General features: G+C 44.1%; 2 protein-coding genes across 3 annotated transcripts in view; one reads left to right on the forward strand and one right to left on the reverse strand.

Moving 5' to 3' along the window:
- Positions 1-1886: 1886 nt before the first annotated feature.
- Positions 1887-3207, reverse strand: LOC147033365 (uncharacterized). The gene has a single exon (XM_085851447.1). It carries the CDS (start codon positions 2964-2966, stop codon positions 1887-1889), a length of 1080 nt encoding a protein of 359 aa, XP_085707573.1. The 5' UTR covers positions 2967-3207.
- Positions 3208-7763: 4556 nt separating this feature from the next.
- The window catches only part of LOC147033366 (uncharacterized), a 35024-nt gene continuing 17750 nt past the window's right edge, over positions 7764-25037 (forward strand). The window contains exons 1-3 of one of the 2 annotated variants that reach the window (XM_085854422.1): positions 7764-8313; positions 14016-14149; positions 19534-19593. In XM_085854422.1, the coding sequence (XP_085710548.1) occupies positions 19536-19593 (58 nt within the window). In that variant the 5' untranslated portion in view covers positions 7764-8313; positions 14016-14149; positions 19534-19535. The remainder of the gene's footprint in view (positions 8314-14015; positions 14150-19533; positions 19594-25037) is intronic. The other variant, XM_085854414.1, reaches the window with a different exon arrangement.

The raw sequence follows: 25037 nt of genomic DNA on the forward strand, positions 1-25037 counted from the left end.
GCTATTATAAGGAGGGTGGACATTTATTTATCCAACCAAGATTTTCTCGTTTTGTATTTATAATTAATTTTCTGAAATCTGTTGAATTTGTTTTTCACTTGGAAGTTGTGGGTTACGATATGTAAATGAAGGTGGAAAAAGTCTGATTTAATGCAATTTCATTCCAGGCTATAAGGCAACAAAAGGTGACAGTTTTGAAAGGGGGGTATAGACTTTCTAGAGGCACTGTAATAATAATGAATTAACTATTTTAGTGAGTTAAATGCTTTAAAATTAATGGATAAACATATATTTATAGATGTATTAAATAAAGGAGGTATTTAGTTGAATAAATAAATGAATAAACATTATTTATGAAATACACTATAAATAAGCTTTAAAATAATTTTTTTTGTGGATGCTAGGAAACACAGTGCAGCATGTTAAAATCGGTGATTAGTAACAGTTTCAAGGTTTGAAAGACAGTTTGAGTCTAGAGTTAGTAGTTACGGAATTTTAGCAAATTGTATTGACCATCTGTGAAAAAATTGTTTACCAAAAAATTTCTTCACTAACGTATTCATCTAGGTGTCTACTAACACCTATCAATTAGTGCAAACCCAAATCCTTGAAGAAAATTCTGGGGAGGCAATCAAAGTTCGGGTGCTCTGAGGGCCTGCGCAAAAAAATCGGAAAATTAACTTTTTCCAATATTGATTTGTGGGGTATCTAACTAGGGGTTTTTTGGGGATGCTGAATTGATTCCAACCATTATTTTTGAGAAAAAAACACTCCTTGATCATGTAAAATGTATTTTATTGACATTTTTAACAGAACTGTGCTCAATGGAAATGTTGCTTCGTCAGCTTTTACAACCTTATTCATCAAACTCCCCAGTATCTTCCTCACTCCTCTTGTCATCCAGCTGATTTATGTTCAGGCAAGAGTTACCATGACAGATGCCGCAAGCAGAAATACACTTGACTCCTTGCTTTTTACAGCAGCACCTGAGTGAGCTGCAGTGCCCCGCACAGTTGCAGCTGGCAAACGTCAGGTGGTAGTCTGGTGCAATGGGGTCTGTAGAAGGGACTGGTGCATATCCTTGCTCAGTGAGTTGCCATCCATAGTCCCAGGCATCCAACGATGGACTCTGCAGCATCAGCCAGTCTCTAGTCTGGAGGTAAGCTCGGAGAGAGTGCTGTGCTGCAGCTCCTGTTGTCGGGGGGAGTTTCTCAAGTTTTATGCTCCCAGTAGCAGCTCGCTTGCTGAAGATGTCGAATCTCAAGTCTTCCAAGTCTTTGGAGGATTTCCCATGGAACATGAGCTTGAAAAGATCACAGCCTGCTTTCATGGTATCACCTTTCTCAGCTCGGATGTCCATAAACACGTCCATTGCCCTCTCTGCTTCATCAGTCTTGCAGAGCTTGCTTAGCAAAGTTGATTTGCTAAACCCAAAAATTGCAGACACTGTATCGCAGCCAGAGAAGCTGTGCAAGAAGATGAGATACCTCCGGTATATCTCTGGGAGGGCCTCCCGGATCTTTACGACATCATAAGATGTTTCTTTGGCTGTCGTGAGGAAGATCGGATGGTCTGCAACATGATGAATCAGCATAACCAGGACGTCTGTGTCCTCAGCCTTCACCTCGACAGGGGACTCTCTTGCCTCATCTCGAGCTGCGCGGACGATGGAGGTGTCGGCATCATCGGAGCATTGCTGTACACTGATTCCATTCCTACTAAATGTCTCAGCAAGGAGCAGAACGAGCTGGGCTTTGTTGTTCTTGTTATCGAGGAACTTTTCTCTTGCAATGATGATTTTGAGATCCAGACGAATCTGAATGTCACAGCATGCATTCTTTGTTCGTCTCAAGTGATCATAGTCCTTGGTGGAGCTGCCATATCCGTCAAAGATCCTTCCAAGCAAGTATAGCCTCCCACTTGACATTGTGCAGGAGCCACCCACCATCAACCACAAGGCTTGTGCAGGGGGGTTGTTCGACAGGTGCCACACATGCCTTCAGGGACCTCGCTAGGGCAGCCTTGTCTGGCTTTCGCAACTTTTGATTTTTGTCAAACAGAGACATCGGTTTTGGCGTCAACTCAAAGCACAGAGCTTCTTTGGTCTTGACTTCACGCTCACTGATGACAATGAGGCGGTTGAATAGCATCAGTGAGTCAATGACCAGCTTCTCGCCATTGACTTTGGGTCCAGATCTGGGGCTTGCAAGTGATTTGACCTTGTGTTTGGTTACCATTGCATTCACAACAGTTTTCCCATCCATCTTAGCCTGTATGGCTCTGCCAACTTCTTCTGCTTGATCAGCGTTGACTTGGTTTTCGGGAGTGCTGCTGAACCCAGTTGAGAAGGACACCAGAGTCTTCTTGTCCCGTGTGGCATCGAAAGGGTTGACTTCCTCCAACCACCCAACTATGATGTTGACAGCATCGTTATCTCTCTTCATTTGGGCTCTTTTAACGTCGGTGTGGACAGGTACCCCACATTTGACCATGCTTCTTTCTAGCTCTTGCTGAATGAACGAGAAGTGGTTCAGAGTCTGAACCCAAGACTTATGAGAAGACTCATTCTGAAAGCGGCCTCTGTTTAGACCACTGGAGGATTTTTCCTCACGCATGAGTGTGGTTTCTATCGTGATGTCGGTCCATGTGCCGGACCATTCATGGTCTGAGAACCTGACTACATGGTTGCCGTACAAAGTGAACTTGGATAGAGTTTCCTGGAACATGGGACTCTCCTGTCGCTGATGCATCAGCTGTACATACAGCCTTGCTCCCTTTGCGTACAGATGGTGGCCCGCTGCTGCGAAGGTATTGAGCATGCCAATGATGCAGCTGAGATGACCTGTGTGGTCTGGGACACGCTCACTCCTGATGAAAACCTTGATGAGGTCGATTCTGCCCTTGTACCAGACCCAGAGTGCTGGTGTCCTTCCTCCTTCAGCTAAGATCTTCAACCTCTCTGCCATCCTCGACACAATAATTTTATAGCTAAAAGCTCTGAGCTAACGTCAGCTAACACAGAGAATTCTACTGAGCATGAGCACAAGTATAACCAACAATATAGCAGTGGTTTCAAAAATGTTGTATGCTGGTTTCAGCACAATTTGAACAATCTCAATCAATTGAGCCAAATTACCGCAAAACACAGTCTGAGATATCTAAAAATGTATCATATCAATATTTTACGGCCAGGGATTCATTTTTCCTCAAATCTAATGGTTGGAATCAATTTAGCACCCCAAAAAAACCCCTCGTTCGACATACCACAAGTCAATATTGGCAAAAGTTAATTTTTCCGATTTTTTTTCGCGCAGGCCCTCTGAGCACCCGAACTTTGATTGGCTCCCCAGAATTTTCCACAAGGATTTGGGTTTGCACTAATTGATAGGTGTTAGTAGACACCAAGATGAATACGTTGGTGAAGAAATTTTTTGGTAAACAATTTTTTCACAGATGGTCAATACAATTTGCTAAAATTCCCTAACTATGGATGGAGGTGCTGTGTAGTGGACATGTCTTCAAGATAAAGTGTTTATCAATTAATATGTTATCAAATATAGTGGTGTTTGATTAAAGTTACTCATATGTAGTAATACTTGAAATAAAAGTCATAATTCAATAAGTTTGAATAAGGATATTGCATTGCTGTGTTGACTGTCTGGACACAACTTTGAGGTTATGGGTCTGTTGATGTTGAGTCTACTGATGTGGACCTGTGACCAGGGTTGTGGATCCGCTGTTTGGAGAGGTTCTGGGCTGAAAGGATTGAAACCTCGATGAAAAACGGGGCCCAGCTGATGATCCGGGCAGTTGTGAAATCAGTAAATTGCTAATAAGTTAAGGTTATAACTTCATATCAAATAAAATAGCTGTTGTAAGTACTTACCAGTACATAGTGTGTGTGTGTGTGTGTGTGTGTGTGTGTGTGTGTGTGTGTGTGTGTGTGTGTGTGTGTGTGTGTGTGTGTGTGTGTGTGTGTGTGTGTGTGTGTGTGTTATGTCTGGCTTCCTTCTTGGGACTACGTTGCAGTAATTGGTCTTTATTTTGATTAAACTGCACAGTGACCTTTCTAAACTTATCCCTTTACATCAATGCCTCCTAGACGGAGGGTCTCTGTTAAACAGCAATTGAAAGGTAAAAGTTTTGATTCGTGAGTTGAATAAACTTTTTTAAAAAAACTGATGAAGCAAAATATCAAAGGTCCTCATCATTTGATTCGGTGAAGTTGTGGTGAAAGCATTCGATCTGAGTCTGATGGTTCTGTGGTTCCATTCTGACTCTGGCCGAATTATACCACAGACTAAAAATTGTATGTGCTGCTTCTTTACTTGATATTAAGCATTCAGAGGATAGAGGACAGATAAGCCATGTGGGTGACCATCTCATTTCTCCTTAATTTCCACACTGACTGCAGAGAGTAAAGAGATGACAAAAATATAGTGTCACCAACACCTATGGGTTACATCATGTTCCCCAAGGTTCCAAGCAGTGTTAAGTTTGGTGTTGTTTAATGTTTGCCTCCTCCTCCTCCTCCTCCTCCTCCGTATGCAGCACAAGGCTGTGGGTAGCACAGCTGTGCCACTGATGCAATGCCCCTATTACCAGTACACCAGTACTCATTTTTCCAACCTCAGAAGGATGACAGGCTGAGTCAACCCCACCTGGTGTTAATTCAACAGTCAACAGGGGCTCAAACTCAGGACCCTAAGATCCCAAGCCAGCCACCCTAAACCGCTAAACTAAGACTAGGTTCTTTTAATGTTTGCTGTCTGCCAGTACCAGCTCTTGCATGAGTTTCAGAACTTCTAAAAAATGTATACATGCACGACTCTGTCAGAAGTTTTAGAACACCCCCATTTTTACAGGTTTTACTGAAATTTAAGCAGTTCAAGTCCAGTGAATAACCTGAAATGGTACAAAGCTAAGCGGTAAACTGCCAGAGGTTTAAAAAAAAAGTTTAGGTTACCAAAAACTGAAAATTAATGTAAATTTCAGAGTTGTTAAAAAAGGCCCTTTTCAGGGAACAAGTAATGGGTTAATAACTGCAGCTGTTCTGCAGCAATGCAAGTAAATTAAGCCTTGAAAGTTGATGCAAACAATTCCTACAGGTGTCCCAACTTTTGTTGATTAGTTACAAACCCTCTCTCTGTATAAAAGCAGTATTGGAACAGACTGTGTTGCTGCACCTTCTGAAGCATTATTTGGACAATATTGCACTGAAGGAAGTAGTATATTGCTCTCATAATGGCGAGAAAAAGACAATTAACAAAGGAAGACAGACAGAGCATTATAACCCTTAAAAGTGCAAGTCTTTCCTTCAGAGAAATTGCAAAGAAGCCAAGGTGTCAGTGAGTACAGTTTCCTACACCAACAAAAGACACTTGGAAACTGGAGGAAACTCTGACAGGAAGAGGTCTGGCAGATCCAAAGCCACAACACAATCAGAAGACAAGATTCTGAGAGTCAACAGCTTGTGTGATAGGCGGCTCACAGGATAGCAGCTTCAAGCACAGCTTAACACTGATCAAAGTAAGGAAGTCTCAGTTTCAACTGTGAAGAAAAGACTTCGAGCTGCAGGTTTGACAGGTCGAGGGGCAGTAAGAAAGCCATTGCTAAGATGGCAAAATAAGAAAAAGAGGCTTTCCTGGGCCATGAAGCACCGCCAGTGGACGACTGGAAGAAGGTCTTATGGACCGATGAATCAAAATTTGAAATCTTCGGTTCATCATGCAGGGTTTTTGTACGCCGTTTTTTACAGGACGGTGCATGTAATTTACAATCTTAGCCCTATACCAGCCTCTATCAGCAACAATGTGGCCTTCTTCCATGCACATAAAAACACAACGAACTGGAGTTCATATAACACGGTGAGACAACGTTGAGTCACAGTTTGGAAGATGGAGGCTTTATTGATCACCATCGAATGCAGGGTCAATCAGCGTTGTACACAGCCATATTGGCAGAGTCTTCCTCATCCCGATAATGTACCCTCTCACATGCCTCTCATGCTATATATCGATATATAGCACGGTTCTTGGAAGTATTATGAAGCCGATTTGTGGTCTACAGTGTTCAAGTATATAATTCAATTTAAATAAAAGTTTAAAGAGGTTTAAAGACAGATAAATAAAATTAATTCCGTGTTTTCCCGCCATTTTACCCAGTGTTTGTTACATCTTGCGGAGATAAAGAGCGATACACGTACATTGGAAGCCTGAAGATCGAAGGAGGGTTGGACGACCTATGTTACCTGGTACCTGGTGACGAACGGTAGAAACGGAGCTGAAGAGGCTACAGAAATCACCTGGATGGCAATCAGTCAGTGGTCCTCATCCAATTGTGTTCTCAGCCTCATATGGAGTGGGGAAGATTTGGGTGGCGTTTGAATTAACACAAATGACACAATCACAAAACCCTAACCCTATAAGAATGTAAAGATCTCTTAAATCATATCAGCATAACATACACATACATCCACAGATCATACCCACTCAGTCATCATCAGAGAGTCTCAGCACTTTGAGATTGCTCAAAGTTCCTTTTGGAGGTGCCTTTTTATCCTCTAAGGAAGACCTCTTTTGGAGGAACCTTTTTTCTCCTCCAAGGAAGACTTCTTTTGGAGGGGCCTTTTTGTCCTCCAAGGAAGACCTCTTTTGGAGATGCCTTCTTATCCTCCAAGGAATACCTCTTATAGAGAGACCTTTTTTATCCTCCAAGGAAGACGTCTTTTGGAGGTTCCTTTTTTACCCTCCAAGGAAGACCTCTTTTGGAGGGGCCTTTTTTACCCTCCAAGGAAGACCTCTTTTGGAGATGCCTTCTTATCCTCCAAGGAATACCTCTTATGGAGGGACCTTTTTTATCCTCCAAGGAAGACGTCTTTTGGTAGCACCTTTTTATCCTCCAAGGAAGACCTCTTTTGGAGGTGCCTTTTTTACCCTCCAAGGAAGACCTCTTTTGGAGGCGCCCTTTTCACCTCCAAGGAAGACCTCTTTTGGAGGCGCCTTTTTTACCCTCCAAGGAAGACCTCTTGTGGAGGTGCCTTTTTTACCCTCCAAGGAAGACCTCTTGTGGAGGTGCCTTTTTTACCCTTCAAGGAAGACCTCTTTTGGAGGAACCCTTTTTTATCCTCCAAGGAAGACCTCTTTTGGAGGTGCCTTTTTCACCTCCAAGGAAGACCTCTTTTGGAGGAACCTTTTTTATCCTCCAAGGAAGACCTCTTTTGGTTGCGCCTTTTTTAGCCTCCAAGGAAGACCTCTTTTGGAGGGACCTTTTTTAATTCTCCAAGGAAGACCTCTTTTGGAGGCACCTTTTTACCCTCCAAGGAAGACCTCTTTTGGAGGAACCTTTTTTTTATCCTCCAAGGAAGACCTCTTTTGGAGGGACCTTTTCACCCTCCAAGGAAGACCTCTTCTGGAGGAACTTTTTATATCCTCCAAGGAAGACCTCTTTTGGAGGGACCTTTTCACCCTCCAAGGAAGACCTCTTCTGGAGGAACTTTTTATATCCTCCAAGGAAGACCTCTTTTGGAGGGACCTTTTTACCCTCCAAGGAAGACTTCTTTTGGAGGTGCCTTTTTTCACCTCCAAGGAAGACCACTTTTGGAGGAACCTTTTTTTATCCTCCAAGGAAGACCATTCCACATAAATTTCATGACTTGTGAAAATCTGCGCTTCTCTTCTATCGTCTGATCTTATAATCCTCATATTCGATGTGTGAAATGGTTGGCAGGGTTGCTGCTTCTCACTCGACATAATGTAGGTTTTATTGACTTGATAATTCTCTTTTTGTCTTTCACTAAACTCTTTTCTGTTTCGTGTACCAAAAACGTTCCTGAGGAAGGGACATAAAACAACAACAATCATTAACAACAAAAAAGTGACACCCAACAATCACAACACAAGCAAACGACAACAAAACAAGTAACAACAAAAACGCAAAATGTCACATAAAGTACAGACAGATCGCACGTCTGCACAAGGGGCGTGGCCATGTTGATCACGTGATGTTTCCCCCCTCCACCTCGCCATTGAGGCCGGTTTCGCTTTCTGGCTTCGCTCGGTGCATTGACCTCCTCGCTCCCATCAGAGCACCTTTGCGCCACCACGAGCTATCTTTTGATATCCTATTTGATTTTCGTACTTTGTGGTGCAAGTGCTTTGCCATCTCCGTGCACGGTTTTCCCCGACGCTTCACATCTCCATAACAACGCAGCAAGCAACGCTCTCGTCGTCAGCAGCACGACCACACCACCCAGCCGCGCAGGGTTCTTCTTCCTCCTCACATTGTTTCATCTCCCCCCCCTGATGGATCCCGGTATTCTTCACTCGCACTCATTGACCTTCCATTGCAGAATCATTATTATTCCTCTCCATGTGTTTTCATGTTGATTTCAGGTCCAAACGATTTATGTGATGATGGAACTTCCCGATGGCTGCTGCCGTGTTACATGCTCCTCTTTTCCTGTTTTATATGAAGTTTCCAATGAACCTGTGGGAGTGTAGTGAGTGCTACGTCGCAAACTGACCTCTCATTATTGCAGGGCATTGCCCTTTTATCACAATAGATGAACACACATGAAAACTAATTACACCCAAGTTTCCTGAAAATTTTTTTTTTTTACCTCAACATGGGGCTCAAGGCCAAATTTCCTGAAAATAAATTATTAAGCCAAACATGGGGCTCAAGCCCAAGTTTCCTGAATGTAAATGATATATTATGGTTTGATTGCTATCTAATGTGAACACCAAAGCCTTAGCATTCCATAATAACAAGTAATAAGATCGCATTTGGCACTGTTCTGATTGTTCGATCGAGGAAGACATGACCCGGTTGATGCGTTTGGAAAAGTAAAATAAATTATTCGTTTCTTGTCTGGGCTTTTCAAAAACGAGCTCAAATGAGCTAAGATCCTCGTCCTCTTAATGATGACGTCATAAAAACGAATATGACGTCGTTGTGATGTAGCAGGTTTGCGATAAATTATCTGTGCTAATGCCCGGCTTGATTCCCGCAAACAAAATTCAAACAGCTTGCCTAGTTTCGGAGATAATGGTACAGGCGATTCCATTAGCGGCGATATTATGACGTCATAACTTTTTTTCTTGGAAAAATTTCCAAAATTGGAGATGGTTGCTGCCTGTTCGTGGGCTTTCTGCATATACATGGCAAGTTTCACGAAGATCCGATGAAAACTCTGGGTTGTGAAACAAAAAAATGTCAAAAAATAGGAATGACGTCATAAAAATTAATATGACGTCATAGTGATGTATTATATGTGCAGTAAGTCATCTCCGCTAATGCCCTGTTCGATTCCCGCAAACAGAATTCAAAAAGCTTGCCGAGTTTTGGAGATAATTTTTTAGGCGATTTCCATTAGCGGAGATATTTTGACGTCATAACTTTTTTTTTCTAGGAGGAATTTTCAAAATCGGAGATGGCTACTCTCTGCGCAGGGTATTTTTACATACATATATATATATATATATATATATATATATATATATATATATATATATATATATATATGCAAAGTTTCAATGAAAACTGTAGGCTGTAAAACAAAAAAGTCCACAAGAAGAAGATGAAGAACAACAACGTGAGTAAGACGTAGAGATCCTCCACGAGGATATAAAAATGAGCAGGGGGTGCCTTACTATTTGATATTTTCCAGATTTTTGATATTTTTTTTCCAAGATGGATCCACATGGTGAAGTCGATCAGACCGAAAACTAGTACTACGACCAACACATCCCATATGCCATTAAAAATGACGTTGGTCATATACCTGATACGTCAACATCAACTGCAGCAGTGGCACTGTCTGCTGTACTGTGTGTGCGCTTGTACATACTGAACCGGTACTAGATATATGCAGACTCGCACTCTACTGACCTGAGCTGTCTGGTAGTTGTCGTCGATGGATGATCCCTGGTCGAACCCCTCACTTGCAAGTCCGTTGAAAATATCCCCCAGGGTCTGGGTTCCGTCGAACACCATACGAGCGTACCCTGGCTTCAAAAATTTTCTGCCAGACTTCCAGATGCATACACAAACTAGAAGGGCACTTGGTAGAATGTATACCTCCACCACGTAATGCCTGATCCACGAGAACATATCGGGCCCAATACATTTTTTGAAACATCATGCCATAGAGAACTATATCGTTTTTGGCCCTATCTCTCAATGGTGAAGAATCACTTTTAATATTCTAGTGGTCGGATCCGGATCTGGATCTTCAAAAAATTCGAATCATTTTTCCCTTGTCACACACTCAGCCTGTCCACAAAATTTCATCCGGATCCGTCCACAACTTTTGGAGATGTCCTACACACAAAGAGACAGACAAACAAGCAGTCATAGACTGGTACTTACGAAATCGTCAACTTGACCTCTGACCTTGTCTAATAAAAGCTGTCTCTTGAGAAGGTAGCGACGCAAACCAGAAGTTTCTATACTACGATGATTCTGTACCAAACCATCAAAAATCGTAACATCGACCGAAGCAAAAATCTCCATTTCTCCACGCAATTATTTAATATTATTTTATCATAGTCACAAAACCGTAATATTCGGCCATCCACCAACAATCTTTACATAATCCGACGGCTTAGCGAGTCAGGCATGTGACGATAACCTTTATTGGGATAAAAAATGACTGAAACACCATCTTTATCAAAAACACCGTCAGCGCGCACACGGAAAACCTTTACGTGACTCAACGACACCTCTGCTCGAGCGCGCTGCACCACGAGACGACCCGTGACGCGGCCAGTGAAATATTTTTTTATACAATCTTAAAACGTCTCCAAAACATCCGATTTTTACCAGAATTTCGACAACCCAGTGTTAAGCGTCCTAAGCGATCGCAAAAACCGAAGACAAAATTAAAATCGAAGTGAAAACGAACTCGTAACGTCGAGCGAAGCAAAAATACTCCATTTCTCCACATGAATTTACAGAATTATGTTTGACCTCACTGTGACCTTGACCTTTGACCAATTTTAACCAAAATCGAATCCGCTAGCCATCACCCTCCTGAATCACATGGTATAATTTGACATTGGTAGCTTCTTCCGTTCTCGATTTATCGTGCCTACAAACAAACACACACACACACAAACAGAGGACGGAAGTCATCAATATACTTACGAAATCTTTAGATTTCGTAAGTAACAAACAAGCAGTCATAGACTGGTACTTACGAAATCGTCAACTTGACATCTGACCTTGTCTAATAAAAGCTGTCTCTCGAGAAGGTAGCGACGCAAACCAGAAGTTTCTACGATGATTTTGTACAAAACCATCAAAAATCGAATGTTTGACCTCACTGTGACCTTGACCTTTGACCGATTTTGACCAAAATCTAATCAGCGCTAGCCATCACCCTCCTGAATCACGTGGTGTAATTTGACATTGGTAGCTTCTTCCGTTCTCGAGTTATCATGCCTACAAACAAACACAAACACAAACAAACAAACACACACACACACACACACACACACACACACACACACACACACACACACACACACACACACACACACACACACACACACACACACACACACACAAACACACAAACAGATGACAGAAGTCATCAATATACTTACGAAATCTTTACATTTCGTAAGTAACAAAGACAGACAGGGGTGAAAACATTTCGGTGGCGGAGGTAATTATGACCATTTTAAGATGGAGGTCTACTGCACTTGATTCAATTTGTTGCTTCCGAGAAAGTTATTTCTTGAGATCAATAACGTGCGCACTATCGCTACAGCTTGCTGGCTAACTTAACTGTACACATTACGTACGTATGTACATCATGTATGTACATGTCTCAAAAAAGCACATTCGCTGAGCGTGCGGTGCAGCATGAGCAAGCTTACTTAGAGATGAGATTGATTTAATTTGCGTGAGCACTAGGCCTAGAAGGACCACAAAAGAATTATTGGTCTGGGTTCCAGACTCCCACGACAAACATAAAAGAGGAAAAAACGCACAAAACCTTTAGAAAATTTGATAAAGGAGTTGGAAAAAAACAACCCACCAACTTAAGGCCTCCATAAAGAAAGCGGGTGGGGACGAGAAACTAATAATTTGTTTTACTTGGCCTGATTTGAGTTTTACAATTGGCCTGATTGGCCTGATTTTACAACTGGAGAGTTCATAGAACACCTTACCCCACGCAGTCTTGAGAAAAAGGACATGGTAAGAGTCTTTTAAACTCTTGCTTTGCGTTTCCAAGCACGATGTATGATTGTTTTGTCCGTGAGCCTTGTATAACAGGTGTGATGGTAACCGCACACCGCTATGTGCCGCCATATTTGTCAGAATGCAGAATGTCAAGCGGTTACTCTGCCCTCAGGCAAATGAATATTTGTTTGTCCAATTACTGTGAAATGGAAGGTTTTTCAAAGTGGCAAAAAGGAGGTTAGCGTGCTGCAGTGTTGTGTTGAAGTACATAATTCAATGGAAATAAAATAAAGATTTTAAAGGTTATAGAAAAAAAATCGTTCAGTAGTTTTACCGCCATTGATGCAGTGTCTTTTGCACCACCTCATTTAATGCATTTCACAAGAGATTCTTACGCCACATCATACATATTCGCTGGTGGCAAAAGATCACCAATATGGATGTCCTAGCCCATGCCATCATAACAACCATAAGCACGATGGTGAGGACGTTAAGACTGAGGTAGCTGCGTCTCGTGTGCTGTGTGCCAGACCATCGTTTCCCAAAGAGAGTACTTTTTTTTGTGAACTCGTCACTGGAAATCGCCCACGTGGCAAGCCCTGTAAACTTTGGAAGGATGCCATCAAGGGAGATCCAAAGATCTTCAACATTGTGGGGAACGAGCATGACTTGACACAAATAAGGCAAATCTGGGGAGTAGCTATCAGAAACGGTGCATTGATCGCAGAGGCTGCTATTTCTGCAAAGGCAGCTCAGCGGCGTGAGAGATGGTACAGAAGGTTATTTGTGTACATAATCAAGGCTCGTGGAAGAGCTAGTACACTGAATGGATCAAGACTTAACACAAGACAAAAGGAACAGGAGAGAGAGAGAGAGAGAGAGAGAGAGATAGAGATAGAGATAGAGATAGAGATAGAGATAGAGATAGAGATAGAGATAGAGATAGAGATAGAGATAGAGATAGAGATAGAGATATATATATATATATATAGAGATATAGATATATATATGGTTCCTCGATTAGTCACTCCTTCCGATGCCTATTGATGCCTTTCCCCAAATCCTCAAGTGTCAACAGGCCAGAGCAGGGATATAACTTGAAAGTGCAGCCTGCTCTTCATTTGCTGAACTGCTCATTGTCATCACAAGCTGGATGCACTCTGGACATGGTTGTTGTTTTTTTTTTTTTTCCACATGCCATTTAAACTCCACTCTGAGGCCTTTCCCTATGCATGGCTGAGGTCTTTGATGGCCTCCTTGTTGGTGTTTGCCGGCCAGAACTTCCTGATTGTATGGCAGATCCAAAGTCATGACTAAAGGAGGAATATTGCTCATCTAAATCCACGATGTTAGTGTTGACTTCCTGGTCAATGGATGGTACTCTGCCATTGCCAAGCTAAGAGCTATTACAGTTACTAGCAGAGTACTCAACATACAGGCGATCTTGTTGCAAGCATGCAACATGTTCTTCTGACGCATACCTTTATTTGGGCATTGTATAGGCGAGTGACAGCTCTGTGTAGCAAACATAATTCACCCAGGTTACGTGCATGAAGCAAAAACATGCCTACTGTTAATCAAAACACCTCATTGCACTGGAAAACGTGGGGACAGGAATACTGTATTGTAAATGGTGGCGACTTGTAGTACCCTCTCCCACCTGGATGCCACCAGAAAGGACAAAAACACCCCCACGCATTAATTGCAGTCGTGCTGATACTCTGTAGCAAGTGTGGATGTAATTGTGCCAGAACTGTAGGAGGAGTAGCCCAACAAACATACCCACAAACAAGCACACGCAAACACTGGTCTGTGAATTACAGGAAGGATGATCTACCTGTTGCAGCTGATCGCATAAAGGATGGTGAAAAGTTGGAAGGATTTGAAATTCTGCGTATCAAAATCGAAGATGGGAACGCCCATGATTCTGAAGAGGAGGGAAAAGACTTGTTCGATGGTAAGTTTTGTGAATTTAGTAAACAGATAAGGAATGCGCCTTTGTCTTGCCCCATGATGCCATTTGCCCACTGAGATCATTGGTCACTTTTCAAATGTTTTCCTTCAATGTTTTTCTTTTACAATGTTGTTTAAAATTTACTGTATATTGTTGTGCAAATTACTCCTAAGTGTAAACAAGGCTCAGTATAGTTTAATGAATTCCTTAGTAAATGTCTTAAAGTAAGCGTAAATTAATTAATTGTCATATTAGACATGTGTCACTTATGTAATAGATAGATGACGCATACCCCTCCTGGTGTATGTGTCCAGAAATCCCCATCCCTTTGCGCTTTTATTTTATGTTACTAACAAATACCACCCGTCGCTTCGCTGACGGGCATACTAAAGGGGGGAGGGAGAAAAGGAAGGGCAGACAGTGTGAGGTGAGAGGAAGGGAAGGCAGACGTGCGGTGGAGCATCAATTGCGATTCATAGTCTGCCCTTCTTTTTACCTCTTCCCCACCTCAACTCTCAATTGGAGTCTCATCAAAATGATTGCGCATAGATTAGCAGTGAAGATGGAAACAAAATAATGTCTGAAATCCATTTTCTACCGGTCATACTATAAACATGGCCCGGAGACAAATACCTGCGGACGCATCCGGAGCCAAGCCGTCCGGACACAAACACTGCTCAGACACATCCGGAGACAGACTCCCGTCCAGACGCCTCCAGAGACGAACTACCGTCCAGAGACAAACTCCCCTCCGGACTTTTATTAGTACATATAAGAAACTCAAGATCCATGTTGTCGTAGGATCAGAGGATTTAGAAAGCGTGTTGCTTGCTTGTGTTATTGAATTTCCTCTGATTCCTTCATCATGATGCCCATGTATTAAATAAATAATTAAACTGTACAAGAGGAATTCAATTCTTTGACAGCATGACAGCGAGCGTGATGGAGGATGGCGAATACTCGACGTTCCCAGTCTCCATTGGGGTGAAACAAGGCTGTGTCCCAGCACCCTCCCTCTTCAGCGTTCTATTTGCTGCCTTATTAGCATATGCATTCAGGGTCGACGACAAAGGAATCTACATATGCATTCGAACAACTGCTTTTGTTCCTGACAGTCAATCTCCATTGATTAAGTACCAAGACAAAGGTGTTCGAAGACCTCATCCTTGACATTCTGTTTGCTGATGACTGTGTCTTCGCAGCCCACGTACGTCAAGGCATGCAGCACATCATCAACCTCTTCTCATGTGCATGCAAGAAGTTTGGCCTGACCATCAGCCCAAATAAGACGAGAGTAATGTACCAACCAGCACCTGGCAAGCCATATACAACACCTGTTATCACGATTGATGATAATCCTCTGAATGCTGTGGACAGATTCACCAACTTAGACAGTACTCTTTCAAGGGATGCTCGCATTGATGATGAAGTGGCTTTGAGACTAGCCAAAACCAGTGGTGTTTTTGGTCGTTTTTATGACAGGCTGGTAACTTTTTCATGGCAACTTATGGAGCAAAAGAGGTATCATAGTTATGACCAGGCTAAAGGTGTACAAAGCTGCGGTTGTGACATCACGATTGGATGCGCAGCAGAAACATGGACCACTTACAGTCGTCATATTCACAAGCTCAACCATCTCCATCTGGCTTGCCTGAGAAAGATCCGAAGAATCTGCTGGCAGGATAAGGTTCCAGACACAGGAGTGCTTCGGAGAGCTGGTATGCCAGGCATCGAGGCGGTGATTATTAAAGCACAGCTACGTTAGTGAGAATGCCTGATGAGAGGATCACAAAGAAGCTTTACTTTGAACTGAAGCAATGTTGATGCCATCAGGGAAATCAAAAGAAGAAATTCAAGGACTGTCTTAAAGCCATGATGAGGCTTAAGGCCATGACTATGATTCCAAGACTGTCTTACATTGTCAGGTCAGGCTAGATTAGATCTGTGACTTGCTACAGGTACCATGTAAACCTGTATTAACCTGTTTCATGGTCGGGTTGTCGGCGACTAAACCGTCTCCCCCACCAAGTTTCCTGGTGAGGAGGGTGTATGGATATGGACACCCAGCAGGATTAAAAACAAAACCTGTCAAAGGCCAGAGGAGCTCCTTGTGAGCCAACGGCCATCCATATATAGTGCCCAACTTTGGCTGTGGATGTCCTGCAGTTGGAGGTTGGTGGCAGGATTTGCACTCTGGCCACCATAAAACCTTTCACTCCGCAAAACATAAGAAAAAAGCAAAGAAAATTGAAAACCCATGCCTTCGGGACCACCACTCTTTGATGATAGGAGGAAAACCACGGGGCAACCTTCCCGGGTCAGATGTGTGTGTGTTGGGGTGGTTCTGAAGTGTCATCCACCAGACGGTGGTCTCCTTGGGGCCCTTCGAGTGGGTGCCTGAAATGTCCGATCCCTAAGAGAGGATGATAACCTGTCTGTGTTATCATCTGAGCTTAAACATTTGAACGTCAGTATTGCAGCACTCCCTGAGGTTCGGAGACCGGATTGTGGCGAGATAATCGTGAGTGGTGACACCTACTATTGGTCTGGTCACTGATGGTTACCATGCCCAAGGAGTTGCTGCAGCGGTGTCTAATAAGCTGACTCCAATGATAAGTTAGGTAACACCGGTCAACAAGCGTATTATGAGACTAAGGATTCGTCACACCTTGGGTGTCGTTTCCCTGGTCTCTGTACCTGCTCCAACTGGGGCGAGTGATCTCACCCTGAAGGATGCATTCCATGCCACGCCTGAGTCTGTGGTTGATCATTGCCGCAGGTGAGATACTCTTCTTGTCTTGTGGGATTTCCATGCATCGACTGCAACTGATAGGGATGGTTATGAGACATGTGTTGGTCTCCATAGGTCTGGAACTATGAACCAGAATAGCACTAATTTCCTTGACTTTGCAAGAAGTCATGGACTTAGGGTGGCTGGTTCATGGTTTCAGCACCCACAGGCTCATCGCTGGACTTGGTATTCCAATGCTGGTGGTGTGGCAAAGGGGATTTACCACGTGCTCGCTGATGGTCGCTGGATGATGATCCAGAACTGCAGGGTCTACCGGAGTGCTCAGTTCCTCAATACCGACCACAGGATTGTAGCAGCAACTCTGAAGTTGCAGCTTAAATCCGGGACAACAGTTCCATCCCAGCCTTGGCTGGATGTTGGCAAGCTCAGGGATGAGAGGGCAGCTGAGGAGTTTGCGAACAGGCTGAGTGGGGATTTGGGGGGTCTGGGTGCTTTGGGGAATCCTGAAGAGTTGTGGAGTGCCTTCAAGACCACCATCCTTGATGTTACCTGTGGATGTCTTGGAACTCACCAGAGGGGGAAGCAGAATTTTTTTCTCTCAAGGGACACTGGATACCATTGACCAGAATTGCACGGCCAGGCTTAATGGCAGAGCTAAGATGTTCAGGGAGCTGAAGTGGAAAACTGTACATGCACGAAGGGTGGACAAGGAGGCCTTTGTGCAAGGAATCTGTGAGGGGGTAGAGCATCACCTGTGGTCAAGTGATTCTCGTGCTGCTTACAGGGGGATTTGTGCAATGTGTTCTTCCAAGCCTGTCCCTCGGTGTACTGCAGTTAGAAAGGAGGGTGGTGGGCTCTTGACAGAGGAGTCTGAAGTGACAGAGGACAGAGGACTCTTGACAGAGGAGTCGGCTGGGGCTGCTTGCAGCCTATATTGATCTCTGTAAAGCATTTGATTCAGTGAATCAGGATGCCCTCTGGAGGATTCTTGGTCTTTGTGGGGTGCCACCAAAACTGATCAATCTGATGTCTGAATGATACTCTGATGCTGAGAGTGCTGTGAAATGTGGTGGTACCATCTTTGGCTTATTTCCAGTTGTTACTGGAGTTCTTCAGGGTGTGCACTGGCCCCCACACTTTTCAGTACTTGTATGGACTGGATTCTTGGGAGGATGTCGGAGAGATCAAGCTGTGGTGCATTGTTTGGGAATGTCAAGATCTCTGACCTTGATTTTGCAGATGACGCAGTCATCTTTGTGGAGACTCTAGGTCGAGATATCCTTTTGGGGGCCATCGAGGTGCTGAATAAGGAGTCAGAGCCACTGGGATTATGGGTTTCCTGGGTCAAAACTAAGATCCAGGCTTTCAATGACATCTGGGATGCTGCTATATTGTCTGTCCCTGTTTGTGTTGATGTTGAAGTCACGGAGAGATTCACTTACCTTGGCAGTGATATTCATGTCTCTGCTGGCTGTGAGCCAGAGGTCAATAGACGTCTGGGTCGGGCCTGGGGAGTCATGGATTCACTGGATCATGGGGTGTGGCACTGTTGGTACCTGTGCAGGAGGATGAAATTCTAAGTCTTCAGGTCGTTGGTGCTTTCAATATTGCTCTATGGATGTGAGACTTGGACTCTGACCAGGGATCTGAGATGGAAACTTCATTCCTTTGGTACCAGGTCTCTTCGGAAAATCCTTGGCTATCGCTGGTCAGACTTTGTGTCCAATGAGCGCTTGCTGAGAGAGACTCAAATGATATTTGTTATCTGCATAGTCCGTGAGCGTCAGCTGCAACTGTGGGGGCGTGTGGCTCATTTTCCCTCTGCTGATCCTGCTCACCAGATTCTCTCAGCGAGGGAGCTTCATGAGTGGAGGAGGCTAATGGGCCGACCACGTGCCTCGTGGTTTCAGCAGGTTGATCAGCATCTCAAGGAGATGGGGATGGGCCAGGCATCTGCCTGAGGATTGCCAGACGGAGGCCCCTGGAGTACCAGCGGAAAGTCGACGCAGCGAAGCACTGCTCCGGCGCATGCTCCCATATCTGACCTGACTTTAAGAACAATCTGCAGAGATGTTATAAATGTGGAAATGTGGGAAAATGTGGCTCTCGACATATCAGCATGGTGAATGGCTGCACATAACGGTGCAGAGAATTTTGAGTTGTGTCGCATCCAGCACGCTGTAGATCAGCAAATGCAATGCAGACTCCATATTTCCACAAATCGCACACATTCTACCAGAAACACCGACCTTCTTACCTCCTGCAAATCCAGCTGAACACTGAACTCTATTCCTGTGTGCTCTTCTCTGACATATGGAACAGTCTTTCTCAGTGAATTGTCTCCTGCTTTTCTTCCTTGCCAATGAAGTGTGCTGTCCACCACCACCTTGCAGTCTCCCATTTCTACCTTGTGAATTTTGCTGCACCTCCTCGGACTCTGTCCCACTTTTGCCTGTAACACCGGTATGTAATGGCACATGCTTGTGTTCTCACTTGCTGCCTCTCCCTGGTTCCTCTTGAGGTCCACTTTCTCTCTTTTGAGCTTTTCCCCCCTATCGCTGCACTGTCCCAGCAGCACTAACACTTCCTGGTATTTAAATTGTTCTTTGTAATCCCGATGCATATTTTATTTCAGGAATGGTGAGAACTGTGAAGGTTGAGCCTGCATCGTTGGAGCTCATGGATGTTAAAGAAGGTGAGAGATATATGCTCTGTTGAATCCAAAGGTGGTGGAAGTGGAATGGATTTTTTTTTTTTTTTTTGAAAAATGGAGAAATTAATATTTATCTCAGCCCCAAATGCTGGAAAGTATGTCCTTATAAAAATGCTTTTGTATTATTCATACAACATCTAAGTTTGTTCAAGAGTGAGTTGACGGAGCACAAAATACAATGTACTAATAGTGGGGCAGTGGATCCTCAGGGAGACAACAGGAAGGGGAATATATGAACAAACTCGAAGGGCACTTATTAGAACGCATACCTCCGCCACGCAATGCCTGATCCATGAGTACATATCGGGCCCATATGATGCCCCATGCTTGATGTCCACAACTACCTCTGGATGGTTAGATAGTTGACTGCAGTTTCTCGTCTGAAAACCACAGAGTCCTGTCATTAATGTTATCGGACACAACTGAGAGCATATGGATCCAGTGCCGCTGAAAATAACTGACCTCTATCAAGTAATATGCAAGAGTTGCAACAAAATATGTGTGGACTTCGGCCTACCCTTCTTCCCATTTGTGTGCACGATCATTTTTATTGTATTTTCTTCCTCTAACCATCAGTTTTTATTTTCGCCACATTTCCCTCCACCCTCCTTCTATCACTCTCAACTATACCCTCTGTTTCATGTCTTAGAATATTAAAAAGAAAAAAAATACCTTTTACCTCACATCATACCCCACGTAACCACGTGACTTCCTATACCAACTCTTCTAACTCCTTTCGATCTACCATCTTCTACTTTTGTCAACCCACATTCACCATACATCTTCAGGATTTTTTCTTCAACCTTTCCTTTACCTAATGTTTCCTAATCTTAAAAAAAACCCCCAAAAAACAATTCTTTATTAGCTCGCCTGTTCGAAGAACAGAGAGCTATTGCGATACCCCCGGCGTGAGTGTGAAAATGTTAAAGTTTTTGGTGCAAGTTATTTAGAAGCTTGCCATTCATTTAATATGTGTACTATGATGCTGATATTTGGCATGGAGGTTCCTTTGGGGTATATTATTGATGTATACATGATGTATACTTTGGGGTATACATGTATACATGATGTATATATTGATGTATACTTTGGGGTATACATGAAGTTGAAGTTAAAAAATAATTTCAATTATATTAAATTTTTGACCTGTTTTGAACTTAACTTTTTTGTAGCACATCAACGTTAAAGTTTTGGTGCAAGTTATTTAGAAGCTTGCCATTCATTTAATATGTGTATTATGATGCTGATATTTGGCAGGGAGGTTCCTTTGTATTGGGGTATACTATTGGTGTAGTGAAGTTGAAATGAAAAAATAATTTCAATTTTTTTTTTAATTTTTGACCTGTTTTGAACTTAACTTTTTTGTAGCACATCAACGTTAAAGTTTTTGGTGCAAGTTATTTAGAAGCTTGCCATTCATTTAATATGTGTACGAGGATGCTGATATTTGGCATGGAGGTTCCTTTGGGGTATATTATTGATGAAGTGAAGTTTAAATTAAAAAATAATGTCAAATATTTTTTAATTTTTGAGCTGTTTTGAACTTAACTTTTTTGTAGCACATCAACGTTGAAGTTTTTTCCTTCTAATCTTTTTATCTACCACACTATTTTTTACTGATTACAATATACAAATACATATTGTTACGAATTTCGTTCTGCCCGGAGTGCGATCGGCCACGTAACTCAAATCGCGACCGCGTCGCCCACCGGAACGGACAATTCAGTCGTGACCCTCCTTGGAACTACCGCCAGGAGCTAGTCACGGGTGGGTTTTTCGACCCCACCACAATCGTGCCAATCGGCCACCCGCGCAGGATAGGGTTGTTCGCCAAACTTGACCTACCTAAGTACCTCCGCGGGTAGTTAACCGGGCGATTGTACCTCGCCACTGGCCGGCCTAGGACACGAACCGCTTAAGCGGTCCGTTCCGTGCTTCAGTGATAACCGAGCGGTGTTGTCGCCGGCCCAGACGGACGTGATTATTTACCGGGTGCTTACACCCCTCCTACCAATTCCTTCCGTGGTGCAAGATGGAACTTTCAAACAAGGGAAAGGACGCAACGAAACGGGAAACAGTTCAACAAGCACATTTATTGCACACTCAGACAAGCATGTATTTTACAGCCATACAGTAATTCCAGGCACGTATGTACAGTAAAAGCAAGCAAAGGCAGAGTTACAACCGAATAAAGTCTTTATTTCACACACACACTTAGACAATTCTACTTATAAGATGGCGCCACCACATGCATTTACACAAAAGCAAAGGATAAAGCCACCCTCAAAGGCAAGGGTGGCAGACAGGTTCGTGGACCAAATGTGCGTGGAACCTGGATGAGCGGCCAGGTCCATGAGACCGAAGGGTCTTACCCACGCCCTCGTGGCGCGATGGCGGGCAAGCCGCGATGTCAGCGTAGCTGTGCCTGGCTTCGTGCCCCTGGCGTGGCCGGTGAGCTCTCTCCGGCGTTTGGCCCCCGTCTGCCTTTCCCGTCTGCTTCGAGCTCCGTCTCCCGACTCTGCCCCACTGACACTGCCGCACCGACACTGCCGCCGTCTGCCTCTTCGAGCTTCGTCCGGTTCTCCGACCCCTCCAGACTGCCACTCCACCGACCCCAGACTCCCACTCTCCAGACCCGACTTGACTGCCGCCATACCCGACCAGACTCGACTTGACTGCCGCGACCGACACACTGCTGCCGCAAGCTGCGTTGTGCTCGCGCTTTTATAGGCCGGGGGAGGAGCGCTTATACAAATTTGTGGATCACAGCGGGTTCGGAGGCGGGGCTACACCATCTGATGCTCAGCCATTGGATGGATGAAAAGTGGGTGTGAATCATTCCTGATCCGTTTTTCGAGGCGAAAGGAACCCATTCACAACCCATGGCATGACGTTTGGTAGAAAGGCGAAGGTGGTGGGAGTTTGCTGCGGTGGTTTTGAAAGGGTGTTGGTGGTGGCGATTTGGTTGCTGGCGGGCGTCGTTTGAGAATGGCGGTGAAGCGATGTTTGCGGGGTGGAGTTGTGGAGGTAAAGAGGCGAAGGTGGTGGTGTTTGAGTTGTAGTTGTTTGGGAATGATGTTGGTGGTGGCGATTTGGTTGTTGGGGGCTGATTGGTCCAAAATAATGTTAGAGAAAAGAAAAACAGCTAGCTCAAAGGATCGCAGCCCTGTGAACACGGAAAATTCCCTCTAAACATCGGTGGGGAAATCTAACTACACATATACTTATCGTCATAACTGATCTAAGGTCCTTTATGGTGGTCTGCGAATTTCCACAGCCGTAACAATATATTGCTTTAAAATTATTTGGATCAGACTTCACTGCAATGCTTTATAAAAAAAATATTATTAGACTAGTCTTTTAAAAACGATAAATGTATAAACAGGCGAGCATTGGGTGGCTTTGACACCAACTCTCTGGTTCTTTCAACCTCTCATGTTGCACCTCCTGCAACCACATTTCTCCACCCCCTCCTCTTCTTCCTGTAACTTTCCTCGAACTACCAGCTTCCTTCTGCATGTGCCAATCCAAATTCACCAACACCTACACAGTTTTTCTTCAACCTTTCCTTTACCTAATCTTACACAATCTTTATCAAAATAAAAAATAAAAACAAGTGTCTTAAAATATTACAACTGACTCATTCACACGTGTGGTTCTCGGTTTTGTATCATAATTCCCCACTCTTTTCTTCTTTAAAAGACTGTTTTCAATTTGACCTTTCCTTCATCCCGTGTTTAAAAAGTCCCACTGTTACAATGTTTCTTTTCTCCATTCTCTTCATTCTCCTTCATTGCATCCTTCACATAATGTCTTTCATCACATCTCTGACTTAAAAAAAATTAAAATCCCAGGAGCAATGCATGTTCGTGTTCCATCAATCATCCTTTTTTTTTTTCCAACTTCAGTGGTACTTCACCCCACCTCCTTAAATCTACCTCCTCCTAACCCCTCATCTGTTATACCCTGTCCTTACCCCTTCCATCTTGCCCTGCATCCCACCTCCGCTCTTGGCACCTCTTCACTGTCTTCTGCTTCAGTATCAGCTCCTTGTCTCTGATGTCCCAAAGTGTGTGGCGTTCTAACATCTGTGGGCTCCATTCTAACCTCACAGATATCTCACTCTCTCAATCAGCACACTCATCACCACAAACATGCTCCTTCCTTCCTCTCAGCACACGTCTCCCTCTTCTCAACCCCTCAAATCTTGTACCTCCCCCTGCCCGCTCTCTTCTTCACCATACCTCCTACCAAGTCACATTCTTCCCCTCTCCCCACCTCTCCCATCACCTTCCTGCACCATGGCCATGCCTGCTCTCATCGTTCTCCCTCCCTCTCAAGGCTTCCCTCGCAACCCTCCCTCTCAAGGCTTCCCTCGCAACCCTCCCTCGCAAAGCAACCTTCACACTCTTCCCCCTCCAAGCTTCCCTCTCACCTTTCTTGAAAACTCCCCCCTCACCCTCCTCCCTCAACTCTCCCCTCACCCTTCTCCCTCCAATCTTCCCCTCATTCCCCCTTCCCAATGTTGCCCTCCCTCATATCCACAAAGGTGCCCCCTTCGCTCTCTTCTACCTCATCACTGCACCTCCTCCAATCTTCAACTGCCCTCTGCCCCATCTCTTATTACTCTCCACTGTACTTCAACCCATCACTACTGAGCCTTTTCTCCTCCTCATCCGGCCCTCTCCCCAAGCTCTTCTGCAATTCCCCACACTTTCAATAACTCTCCTTACCTCCCCCCCTCCTCCCTCATCCTACCCTCCCCCTCTACTCCCCTCCACTGCACCCAAAACCTCATCCCCTCCCTCTTCCTTAACAGTGTGGAGCTCAAACATCTGGAATCTTCACTCTGGGACCTAAAAACCTGACCTCAACCTGACCACATCTGGGACCTCAAAACCTGACAGATCTTTCCATACAGGTTGCCACTGACAAACCAGTCATAATCTGTTTAACAGAAATTTTGCTCCTTGAAGATGTTTCTGACTCCCTTGTATCTCTCCCTGGTTACTCCCTCCTCTGGTATGACAGACCTGAGCCTCATCCTGGTGGCAGAGTTGCTCTCTTCATCAAAGACTCCATTCCTCAGTCACCATGCACTGCCCTCTTTCCTCCACACCCCCTTGAATACCTCTGGCGACAGCTTCCCCTTCCTCTCCCACCTCATGTTCATATGCGTGTTCTTCCGTCCACCAAACAGTGATGACTCCATTGACATCTCACTCTCAGAAAACATGGATCAACTTATACCCTCTCATCCCAACTCTCTCTTCCTCATATGCAGTGACTTCAACTGTCATCATGCCAGTTGGCTGGGTGTGGGTACCTCTCTCACCTGTCATGGCACCTCAGCAAAAGACTTCTGTTACTCATTGGTACTGACACAATCTGTCAACTGCCCAACCCGGATCTCAACCAATGGCACT

The sequence above is a fragment of the Eptatretus burgeri genome, chromosome 2 (assembly GCF_056783735.1).
Source record: "Eptatretus burgeri isolate ZD-2024b chromosome 2, Ebu_testis_v1, whole genome shotgun sequence".
NCBI lineage: Eukaryota > Metazoa > Chordata > Myxini > Myxiniformes > Myxinidae > Eptatretus > Eptatretus burgeri.

What these genes read in the sequence shown, in the direction of transcription:
- LOC147033365 (XM_085851447.1), bottom strand. Translation starts at nt 2,966, where the DNA reads ATGGCAGAGAGGTTGAAGATCTTAGCTGAAGGAGGAAGGACACCAGCA.